General features: G+C 40.3%; 1 protein-coding gene across 2 annotated transcripts in view; it reads left to right on the top strand.

Annotated features, from left to right (window-relative positions):
- SHANK2 (SH3 and multiple ankyrin repeat domains 2) overlaps positions 1–12,603 on the top strand; it is a 343,309-nt gene that overhangs the window by 178,791 nt on the left and 151,915 nt on the right. For both annotated transcript variants that reach the window (XM_005154182.3, XM_034062090.1), the window contains one exon: positions 1,783–1,858. In XM_005154182.3, the coding sequence (XP_005154239.2) occupies positions 1,783–1,858 (76 nt within the window). The remainder of the gene's footprint in view (positions 1–1,782; positions 1,859–12,603) is intronic.

Consider the following 12,603-nt stretch of genomic DNA (forward strand, 5'->3'; position numbering starts at 1 on the left):
TTTTTCAGCCATAATTCCTCTGTATTATGTAGGTATTGGTATTTATGTCTCCAGCTGGCAGCGCTATCCATCTACATGTCAGCTCTCCTGGTTAAGGCAAGGAAAGATGCATTTTGTCAGCTTTTCCAGTGCTGTCTCCTGCAATGTGCTCCTCTATCAGGTTTAAAACCTGTCATCCTGCTGATGTGTTTTTTTTCTCTCTGCAGACCAGCACTAGGTCATCTGACAGCACTACCTCTCACAGTAACTTTTAACATACCTGGCTTGGAGAACTAATAAAATCTCTTTGGATGGAGTCAGGCTGTCCTTCAGTGAAAAATCCCTGTCCTTGAGTGAAAAAACTCCAGCCATGCAGATGGGATTTCCATGGTCACAAGCTAAACCAGAAACTTCTCAATTTTCCTTTTGATGTCTGTTAGCCTAATGTAATGTGATTGCATTTGAGGACCAGGCTGTGGTTAGGCAAGACTTTTTCCTGTCTCAAAACCTGCAGTTTCTGCTAAAGTGTCTTCCCTTGAATGAAGAAGCCATAGAAAAAGGGGCTGCACTAAAGATAGTCGTCTGGAAAAGTGAATACATTAATACAATATTGTTGTGGTTAAGGCTGAGTAAGACTTGGAAAATTGATTTGAGCAAGGATTATTATAATATGTAAAGCAACCAAAAGAGGTTTCTGACTCTCTTTTTTGTTAGTTTCACTTTATTTGAATGACTCTTTGGAAGCAGACTCAGAAGTGTTTTCCTGTCATTCTGAAGAAGGATGTGACAGTGAATTCCCTCCTCTACAATCCTTTTGTCCTTCCCTAGAAGTGTAATTTGCACACACACACACACAGTGACAGCCTTTCAGCAAAAGCCCTTTAGTTTATGCTTTTTCTGCCCAAACTAAAGCAACCCAACAATGGAGTAGCTTCTGCATCTTTCCCACATGCTTGATTTATTGGTGCTCCTGTAGGCAGCAACTGAAAGCAATAAGTGAGGGAGCATCTTCACAGTCCTAAAGCAAGAGATATATTTAGCTCTGTTGTTCTATAGGTACAGTTGTAAACCTGCTTGTGAACATAATGTTCATAGCCCTAGAGGTTGATTTAATGCTGATATGGGAACTGCTTCAGTGGGATGGATGGTTTTTTTTTCTTAGGAAAGGCATAAATGTGAGATTTTAATGTATTTTAGGTTTTAAATTCCTTTCTTAGCAGCTATATTGTTGTATTTCATTCTTTTGTTCTTCATATTTCCCAGATACGGGGTTTCTTTGGTTTCTGCATCACCCTGTATCCCCTAGTTGTTTGGAGTCTTTGTTTTTGCTGTGTAATAATAGTACAAGTTTCATAATACTGTTTCCTGTGATATTAGATTGATGGTGGTGCATGTGGGCAGCTACTTCCCCCCCACCCCTTGATGTGTGCTATATGACAGATAATGTCTCAACTCCAAAGTCAAATGTTTTCAGAACACCTTGAAACCATGTTAATTCACTGTAAGGGAACAAAAGGGAATGTTTTTTATTGTGAGGGTGACTGAGCACTGGAATAGTTTGCTCAGAGAGGTGGTGGAGTCTTCCTCTATAAGGATATTCAGAAGCAATCTGGACATGGTCCAGGGCAGCTGGCTGTGGATGGCCCTGCTTGAGCAGGAGGTTGGACAAGTTGACCTCCAGATTTTGACCTCAACCATTTTCTTCTGTATGTACAGCAGAAACTCCAAGTTGAAGTTGTGAATTAAATCAGCACTTGATAAAACAGCACAGAAATACTATTAAAAGTTCTTTTCTTTGTGCAGAAACACGATCAGATAGAACAAAGAAGCTGTTTAGACACTACACAGTTGGATCCTATGACAGCTTTGATGCTTCCAGGTAAGAATTTCTCTTTTTGGTCACAATCTGTTTACAAAACCTTGCTGAGCTTTATTTAATTGTTACTTTTGGCTTAGACTTTTGAGGGGAAGAGGGAAGCAGATTACTAAACAGAGCTGCTCAAGATATCATTCTACATCTAAATTGGTTTTTCCACAGCTTTTTTCCTATGGGATGGGTCCACAAAAATAGCGAGTAATGAAGGAATGAATATCACTATTTTGTTTTGATGAGTGGTGGAAGAGCAGCATTTCATAGAAGCAGTATGCTCCAGCTGCTGCCACAGTCAAGAACCACTCAAGTTGTTGGATACTTCAAAAGATCAGGCCTTCTATATCTGTTCACAGCATCATAGTTGCTGACAAGAATCTGAATTAAGATTTTGTGATTAGTTGTTCTGAATGGTATCTTTAGATCCTAAGTAAAAATTAGGCCATTAGAAATAAGGAGTTTAGAAATCAGGTTATTTATGTGCAGTTTCTGCTGAGTAGTCATGATTTCTAAGCAGGTTCTTCTCCCACATGCCTATACAGTCAACTTCTGGTGGAAATGATGATTTTTAAAGCACAGAACTTCAGTTAGCTGTTAGTGTCTTCTCTTGGTGGCACACGGTATCATTAACCTTGTCTCCTGACTAATCACAGCTTGGGGTGTTTATGTTTTCAAGAGAAACACCTTTTTCTGTAAGAGAATAATTCTGGGTCATGTCGAGCAATGATGGCAGAGTTTCATGTAGCATGCTATTTAAAAAAGGAAGGAAAATGTGGTAACTGTTGGTTTTATGATGTGGTTTTAATCCTTGTTCTGAGGGTCATGCTTAGTTTCAGTGTCAGTTCATTTGGGGAGGAAGGATAGAGTTCAGGTCAGCTGAAGCAGTTTGGATTCCCAGGATGTCCTTCTGTGTTCCTGATGGTTTATATGTGGAGCTCTGAAGTCAGGGGCCTGCTGGTTGGCCACAGCATACAGTTCATGATTTGTAAAATACAAGTGTGCAGTCCCTTGAGTTGTGATTTGAAAGTGTTGTGATCCTGGATGAAGACAAAAGGTTTGGTGATGCATTGAGAGGAAGCACAGACTTATGGCTGACTACAGCCATCTCATCTTGGAAGCTCTGATCTTCCTCTTACTGTATAGGCTGAGCTATATCAGCTCTTGCTGCTGTGACTTAGGAATAGAGAGCCCCATTTCAACATCTTGGATGTTCCCCTGCTGTGATCAGCCAAGTTATCAGAGCTTGTGCTGTTGGACAGGGGTATGATTCTCTGTTGACAGTGATAAAGCTGTCAGTGGAAGCTGTTAGCCTGTACTATGAAACACGTAACTGTTCCACAGAGCAAGCTCCTTGGTTACATTTCCAGTGAGCACAGTTGGCTTTTTGCAGGGTTCTTTCGGTGATGATTACTCTCTGAAATTCATAGCCTGGTCTCTATTTCAGTGTTAGGGGAGAGGGTTGATTGTGTGAATTAGAAGCTGTGGCCGCAGTGCGTTGACTCAGAGATAACAAATAATCCCTACTGCTACTTTCTAATAATAGATTTTTTTCATTAGAAAAATGTCATTTCCATGAAAACTTTTTTGTTTTTGGGTTTTTTTTTATTCTAAAGCATTTGGATTTATTGTTGTCTTTTTCCTAAGAAAATTCAGGTCACTTCTTGGGAGAGAACAATGCCACTTGCCTTAGATAGCCCTCTATTGTTTAGAGAGGTTACTTTGAAAACAGGAGGCCAAAAGCTGTGTTCAGACTTAAGGGCTTGAAAGTCATCTCAGGTTTGTCTTTTAACCCATGAGCTGTTGGGGATGAATGGATTATACTCTCTGCTTTTGGGAAGTCATGGGAAGTATGTGGGATGTTTGGAGGCTTTGCAGGGAAAAAGGGGAGGTTGATGGTTTACTTTTTGATTGGCTTTTCTCCTCTTAAGGTGTTCGTGCAGTGCAACAGCAAAGCTCTCAAAAAGCTTCCATTACCTCATTCATGTCTGTAGCTGAGCAGGAGAGTTCATCAGATAAACTGATAGGTTTTGTACAGCCTTATTGTTGGGAAATGCGGGTATAAAGCATGTCTGAAACGGTTCCTGATTCTGGCATTGATAGCTGTGAATTGAACAGTAAAAGGGAAAGCAGCAGAGTTCTGGCAGCCGCTGAGTAAAGCAAAGTTTTGCAGAAAGCTCAACTTTCCACAGAGAGTCTGAAACACAGTGAGCCCATTTTGAGGAGTAATAGAAGAAATTGAGAGGGAAAGGTAGGAGAGGGTAGAATTAATGGGAACTTCCAAGAAATGCGGTGGAAAAGTAGACAGCTTAAGACACTTCAGCAGAGAAAAGTGCAGTGATTTTAGAATTTTAGTAAAGTAACCCTAGGTCTAAAAGACTGATTTGGTGTCCAAGTTTCCAAGCCCAGTTAGTTGCTGCAGAAAGTGCCTAAAACTACGGAGGTGCATATAGTGATTTACTGTAATGATGCATTTTTAGGGAACATACTCCATGATGAAAGGGAAACTTCCTTTTCCCTCCTTTATGAACATGACATACAGTGAAACGCTGTTCTGATGCTTCTTTTCCTAAACAAAACACAGTTTGAGGCTTTGCTGTCCTAAAACTGCAACAGCACCCCAAGCTGCATTTCAGATCCTCGACTGGGGCTGCAGATCAGCTTTTTGTACATCTAAATGGTAATTTTTCTGGTGCTTATATATTCCTGCTAAAGCAAAAGAATTTGCATTTGAGAATCTGACTGGAGATTAGTAGATCTTGATAGTATGTGTAGATTTAATTGCCAGGATGGGCTCCATCAGGGAGGGGAATTGTTAAAAGAGGATGTCAAACAGCAATTCTCAGTATTTCCAAATTTGTACTGCCTTTGAATACTGTTTCTGTTATAATTTCCTATCAAAGTAGGGCAAGGTAGAGTAAAACAGATTTAACTGCTTGTTGGAATAAACATTTAGCAGAAGGCAGTTGTGCCTATGTACTAAGAGGAGCTTTGAAACCAAAACATTACCAAAGCCGATGCAGTTCCTTCCTGGAGATGATGTGGGGGAGTGAGAGGAAGTATCAGCTCCCTTCTCCTTTTCTTTCCCCCTTCCAAAAGGGCAGAAATTGCTGAGTAGAAACACTCTGTTCAGAAATCTATATTAATGGGCTTATTCACATGCAGGAAAATACATTGTACATGGCATTTTTCATCTTTAGGAAAATGTGCAGCTTGAGTAATGGGGGTTCATTAAATCCCAGTTCAGCTTCGCATAGGAGATCAGTTATCCATGCATTAATGCTTCAGGAAAATGGGTAGTATACTTAATAATATGTAGAAAGGCAGTGAGATTTGCTTGCCAGCACAAATAGCCATTAAATATCATACAAATATAATATTTGAAACTACCAGGTCTAATGTGTTATCTGCTTTAAACGCTGATGGGATGCATTAATTCTGTTACGCACAAATGACGTTGCCTACTGCGGCTGTCACATGTTGCTGCTGCTGACATTCTTTTAAGGGATTCCTTTACTATTTTATTAAACCCTTTTAAGAATTAATTATTTTTAATCATTTGCCTTTAATCTGATGCACATGGGCAAGTGCTGAAGGGAGGGACAGGCTTTATTGTAATGGCGCACATGTGAGAGAAGATAAAGTTTCTTAGGCTAGCAAGAGCCCTTACTGGACAGACAGGAGGAAATGCCCTAGACATTTGTCCTTGGCTGCAGCTCTAGAGGCTAAGGTGGCAAGTGGGATGGGCAGAGCTTCCTTCTGCCTCCATAGATGGAGCAAGCAGGCAGCACCCACACTGTCAGACCCCAGGAGAAGCATGGCCTGAGGTTCTACTTGCTTGAAATGCCTTGGAGCCCCAGAGAAGAGCAGAAAGCAGGCATGGAAAACTCATAGAATCAAACTATAGAATAGTTTGGGTTGGAAAAGACATTTAGAGGTCATCTGGGCAACCCCTCCTGCAGTGAACAGGGATATCTTCATCTAGAGCAGGTTGCTCAGAGCCCTGTCTAACCTGGCCTTGAGCACTGCCAGGGATGGGGCAGCCACAGCTTCTCTGGGCACCCTGTGCCAGCGCCTTAGTACCCTCACCATAAAAATACTCTTCCTGACATTTAAACTCAGTCTACTCTCTTTTAGTTTAAAACCATTACCCTTTGTCCTGAAAAGATAGTACACCAACGAAGTCACAAGGAGATAACATAAGACTGCTTTGACATGTCTCTGGAATTTTGTGTCATTCCTATATTTACTGTCAGCAGTGGCCAAGAGAACCAGAGGACACTGGATTTGAGAGCTGGAGTGGAGCAGATCCCTTTGACTATGTTAGGAAAAATGTTTGCTTAGGTCAGTCTTAGTCTGGATGGGCAGGATTGTCACCAGCAAAGCAAAAGCTTCCAAAGTACTAGATATACTCTTTAGAAGTTAAAGTTCAGGACAACCTTTAATTCAAAGGAAATTATTCATATGCCTTAAATCGGTTATTTCATCAAGGTTAAACTCCAGGTTAATAACAGAAATTATTGCTAAGGCACAGAATGATGGAATTAAAAAGAAATGTTAATTAAAAATAAGCTTAACCTTTAGAAATGATAATTTTTATCTGCTTTTGAACTGAAGTGAGGGAATTGATTAATTCTCTCAAGGTAGGACAGTGGACTGCTCAGTCAGGAAAAGCAGAGGAAAGACAAGTTATCAAAGTAAAGTATATTAAAGAGTTTAATTTCAAATGTAAAATGTTACTAAATGTGATGTGAGTGATGTTGAAGTGGTAACTTGGTTTTCATACTCCAGAGACATAAATAAGAGGAGCAATTGTGGTACTACGGAAAGGTTATAAACTTGATTTGGTGGAAGACATGATCCAGTTGCTTTCATGGATTTGGAAACTTTAGAATACAACAGTGGAAGCTTTTACTACTGCACTAATTGCATTATCTCCCTCCTATCCCCAGTAGAATACTGAAATAGCAAAAGTCAATGGCATAATTTAATGCCAGCTTCAATTAATTACAAGGCATGTCCTAGAAAGATTTCCTGCCTATTCTATGTCTTCCGTTCTTTTCACAGCCCAATCACCTTTCGTATGTTTTCTTCTTTTCTAACCGTTTTAACTGGTACTAATCACTGCTCGGGAGTTTTCTTGGTGCCTTTCCTTGACATCCTATGGCTACAGCAGTATTATGAAGCTCACAGGAGAGGATGTAATAATAAACAACCTTTTCCAAAGGCTTATTGTCACAAAGTTAATGATGGGACCCAGTTGATTTGCCTTCTGCTTTTAGTTCGGGTTTTTGCTGGATAAAGAGAAAGAGGAAAACTGGAGTCTGACAGGATCGTGTAAGAAAGCTTAATTAAAAGCTCCATTCATTAACCCAATGTCAGGTGGCAGCATCCTCGTCTCATGAGTGCAGAAGCTGACAGAAGCAACTCCTCAAGAGCCAGTTTCCATACAACCACCTAAGAAAAATGAGAGCTTCTTCTCAGCTGTGCTTCCCAGCGGTGCTCTGCTGATGTTGTCATCCGCGCTGTTGGATGGAGCAGCACAAGCTTTAATCCTTGACAGCTCAGAGAGACTCTCTGGCACAGCTGAAGCTGCTGCCCTGGTAGTTCAGCATATGCAGTGTAGTGCTTTTTATGGTTGTATTTTTTAACCTGCAGAGTCTACCTGTTGAATAGCTCAATCATTGTCCCAAAGTTGTGATGTAAACGGTGTTGTCTTCACAGTTTAAGCATTAGGTGTGTTATGCAGCCATTATGCTTTTTTAGGGGAAACTCTCGATCTGATACAGAAATACTTTCATCTTGTTTGATGTCTGATTTCATGTGGATATTTTACATAAGTAGAATCATAGAACTGTAGAAGGGTTTGGGTTGGAAATGACCTTAAAGAGCATAAAACTCTGCTGGAGATGGTGCAGTCACAGCTTCTCTAGGCACCCTGTGCCAGTGCCTCACCATCCTCACAAGGAAAAACTTCTTCCTAATATCTAATCTCAGTCTCCCCTTGGGCAGGTTAAAGCAATTCCCCTTGTCCTGTCCCTACAGGCCCTTGTAAAAAAACCCTCTCCATCTTTCTTGTTGGCCCCTTTAGGCACTGGAGCTGCTCTAGGGTCTCCCCAGAGCCTTCTCTTCTCCAAGCTGAACCAGCCCAGCTCTCTCAGCCTGGCTCCAGAGCAGAGCTGCTCCAGCCTTTGGAGTATCTTCGTGGCCTCCTCTGAACTCATTCTAACAGCTAGATTATTCATGTCTTTTAAGTATGTATTTAAAAAAGGATGGATACCTTTTGTAGAATTCTGGTGACTGCAAATCATCAAGTAGATGACACTAGACCAGGAGCTGAGGGACCTTTCCCTGGTTATGGCTTAGCTGTGATCCCATTGACGTGTTGTAGAGAATCCAGCATATATCCTTGCTGAGAGCTGCACAGCCATCAGCAGCAGTCTGTTAGATCCTGGCAAACAATTTGGAAGGAAGCATCATTCCATAGAGAACAGGTCTTTCTGCAGTGGCATAACTGACTTTTTTGGTTTTGCTGTTGGGTGGCACCAGTTTCACTGTCCTAATATTTTCTGGGTGTTCAGTTGATCTCTTGCAGAAACTGGAGGAAGGATGTTAAAATGGATGCTGTTCATTCTTAACAACAAATCCATGCTTTCTGTCACTTTATTCTGGGATCAATACATTGATAATAAATCGAAAGTGATTTGACTGTTCTTCTTAGCTGCAGGCATAGACTTTAAACATAATCCTTGTTTTCCTGTGGTGGAGAAAAGTAAAAACAATAGTATTTGAAGCTTTTTCATATATACATAGCTTAATTTTAATCTGGGAGATTATAGCAAAAATACCTGAGTATGCCCATGGTTGTAATGAAATACATAGCTATAACCATGTGATGTAGTGATGTGGTTACATCTGAATGCTTGCTGAGGTCTTAATGATACATATCTCTGCAGATGTGATACACTTGGTTCTTTTAGGTGTAGAAAGCAGTCAGCACAAGCCGAATTACAGACCACAAAGTGTGTAAAATGTTTTTTGTGAGTGTATATTGTTGCTTTCTTTCTAAGATATGTTGTTGGGCTCGCCTGATGCCTGCTCTGAATTAATTCATAGTAGTCAGATAGTGCTGAACTGTTCTCAATGTGTGAGGCCCAGAGACAAGTGTGGCTCATTTTAACACCTTCTGCCTCATGCACTTGAATATAATTCAGTATAATTTGTAAGATTTCATGTATGTGTAAGCAATAATTAAGACATTGTAGATTTTTGTGGATCAGGTAAAGATGTAAAATGGGAAGGTTTTCATTTGCTGTTATTTAATTTCCAATGAAAATGATCTTACTTGCAAATCAGCAGCTTTGGACTTTGCCTCCCCTGCTGTCGTGTGCTGCCAGGACTGAGCTTTTTATGTCGGTGACTACAGAAAATATTTAAAGTAATTGCTAAAATAGGAGGTAAAAAGGGTGGATGTGTGTGCATGTATCCGAACTGTAGTATCTCTTCTTTGAAATCTGGAGTGTAATTGCATGAAGATATGATATTAAAGTCTAATACAATTACAGTAAAATGCAGAAGGATGCAGTGAGTTATAAGGGTTTCCGTGAACTTGTAAGTGCATTTTGAAATTGTTTACTGCCTTAGTAGTGAAGCTTGTTTAAAGCACTTCAGTAAGATCCTTCCATTAGCAACTAATGCTTTTGAAAGTAATGATTAAAATTTGTCAGATATTTAGATGTTTGCCTACAGTTTTAGCAGTAAAGAGTTAGCAAAGAAAGACCAGGAGTTTCCAAGACCAAAGTTGGCTTACAGAATGCATAGCCTTTCCCAAATTAAAGCTTAAAATGCTCTTTCTGTTAAACTTTAAGGATCTACCTCTGCTGCTAGTGAAAACTTGACTGTGTGAATATGCGTAAAGAACATCATGTTTGCAAGGGTTCGTTTGGTGTATGTGCCATTTCCGGCACAGCAACTGATACTCTCAAGTTCATTTTTCTCAGTAACTCCTCTGACAAGATGCTGAAGGACAGGATGGATTTAAATGTCAGAACCGAAGCAGCAGCCTGTGTCCTGTGCATGGGGAGGAATAACATTCTGTACATTGCAATAGAGAAAATTAAACAAAACATAGGAAACAGAAGTGGAAATGATGGAAGATGAGGACAGCAAGAAGAGACTGTGAGGGCGTGATAGCAGGTTAGTTAGGTGGATACATAATTCCATGCAAGGGGAGGTAGTGAATGCTCCATCCCTGGCAGTGTTCAAGACCAGGTTGGATGAAGCCTTGGGTGATATGGTTTAGTGTGAGGTGTCCCTGCCTATGGCAGGGGGGTTGGTACTAGATGATCTTAAGGTCCTTTCCAACCCAAACTATTCTATGATTCTAAAATGGATTAAAATATTTGCTTTTCAGCGAACAGGAGAGTGATGAAGTTTCTAACAATTAATGTTTTACATTCCCTTCTTTGAGCCTCCACTGTGATGGTTTAGATTCCTCTAGGTGACCTTTAATTCCCAGCCCCACTGCACCTTTGGCTGCCTTCCTCTCACCTCATCACTAGATGAGCAAAAGCTGACATATGGTGCCTCTGATTGTAAGTGATGCATTTTTATGTCTTGGCAGACCAAAAGGAACAAATAACTGTCGTGCTCACACTGTGGGCATTCCTCCAGTGGGTGCAATGACTTAAACCACTTTGGCTTTTTTCCTCTTTCCTGCCAGATTTTCACAAATATTGGTTGTATTTTCAGAAGTTGATCTACAAGGCAAATTCTGAGGTTGACTGACAGGCAACATATGTCCTTATTTTCATCTTAAAAAGACACTGTCCAGAAGTCAGGAAGGGGTTGACATCCGGAAGTAAATCTGGAAGTAAAGCTGGTCACTTCTGAGCAAAACATAAGGTTGGTGGGAGGAGGATGTTTTGTCTTAGGACAAAATAGATGTGCTGGAGTTGTATTTCTTTGTAAGTTGAGTGGGGTCAGACCCTATAAAAAGGCACCTGCTAAATAGCAAGCTATAGCTTGTGTCAGAGTGTTCCCCTGGAATAAGGATCTGGGCTTGAATCCCATGTATGTTAGACTTCTTCACCTTAAACCTGTACTTTGTGTTACTGATGAATGCCAAGATCCTGGCAGACAGATCGATTCTTCATCCAAGTCTTTTGCAACTATTACTCTTTCCCCGAGCCAAGAGGCAGATGCTAGCTCCAACCTTGGAGCAGGTTGGGGATGATGGGTTGGAATGATTGGCAGATACGCCAATTGAATAACTGTATTGCTCGGGTGCCTGCCCTCTCTGACATAAAATGTCTAGCAAAGGCTTAATTTAGACTAAAATTTATTAACAAAGGATTTACTTTAATGAGCAGGGATTTCACTAAAACTGACTTCACAGCAAAATTTGGAATGGAAGAACAGTGAATGTTAAGTTAAATACGTGCACTAGGAAAGAGTGGCAACTGCATGGTTAGAGAAATGACTGCTACCCATGTGTCTTCTGAATTCTTGATTTTTTGCATTAAAAAAGCATGTTGGGCACAGATAAAAGGTCTCAGAATTATGTTTAATTGAAAATGAAAGCTAGGGCTGATACTGAGTAGACTGTATTATCACTTGAACATGGGATGATGTTCAAGGCCAGGTTGGACAGGGCTTGGAGCAATCTGGTCTAGTGGGAGGTGTCCCTGCCAATGGCAGGGGGTTGGAACTTTAAGGTCTCTTCCAACCCAAACCATTCTATTATTCTATGGTCCTTTAAACTAGCATTACAAAGCCTGACAGCACAGCACTGTCAGAGTTGTACAACAGTTGTAACTAAAGCAGAAGTGGTTCATGCCTCTACTGTAAACACTTGAAACATCATAAATTCTGAAATACACTTGAAATTAAACTCTGTGAATTTTTGTTACTCAATTGAGCTGAAATGATAAACCAAACTCTATCCAGTACTTAGAAAAGCTTCACCTTTCCAGGAATGTCAGTGTGACCAGTGAGCCATGGCTGAATGTCAAAGGAAGGGGGACAATAAGGAGAGATTCCAGTTCAACATTCATTTACTTAATAAAATTAATAGCCAATTTAAATAAAGCAGAGTTCAGTCTCTTCATCAGCTGGTACAGTCAGTGATTTCTTGCTGCTACCAAAGTTGTGGGCTGACCTGGCCATGCATTGAAATAAATGCTGAAAAGGATGATGGTGTTAGACAGGAAAAGCTCCTCAGGGGGACATTTCTGAAGCTGTTTTGCAGATAAGCAAACAAAATTTGGAGTAGGCTTGAAATAACTCAAGGGTTTGGTGTAACAGATAAATGGTGAGAGGAGTGAAGGTATTTCAGAAGAAGTAGAGTTGCCACATCCTTTTGGATGTTAATGAGATTGTAAAATCATACGGTGATTTTTAAAGGGATACGTAAAAATTAAACTCTAATTCAAATCACCTCTTAGTGTCTTTTTAGTAAAATCATAGGAAATCAAAGTTTCTCACTCAATACTTTATTTTTAATGCTATTGGAGAAGAAAAGAGTGGGCAGATGTTTTCAGAACTTTCCTCCTTGTCTGTGGTAATGCCTCATTTGTTTCGAGACAGAACTTGAAACTTGTAACATGCCTTGTACTCAAATGTCATGAAATGGTACAGGATCTTCAACAATGGTGATTAAAGCCCTGTACACTTCAGCACAATGTAGAATTTGAAGTGAAATACATCTGCAAAGCTGAAATGAGCAGTCAGGGTTACTCAGACTTCTTGTGATTAGA

This window comes from Melopsittacus undulatus, chromosome 4 (assembly GCF_012275295.1).
Source record: "Melopsittacus undulatus isolate bMelUnd1 chromosome 4, bMelUnd1.mat.Z, whole genome shotgun sequence".
Lineage (NCBI taxonomy): Eukaryota > Metazoa > Chordata > Aves > Psittaciformes > Psittaculidae > Melopsittacus > Melopsittacus undulatus.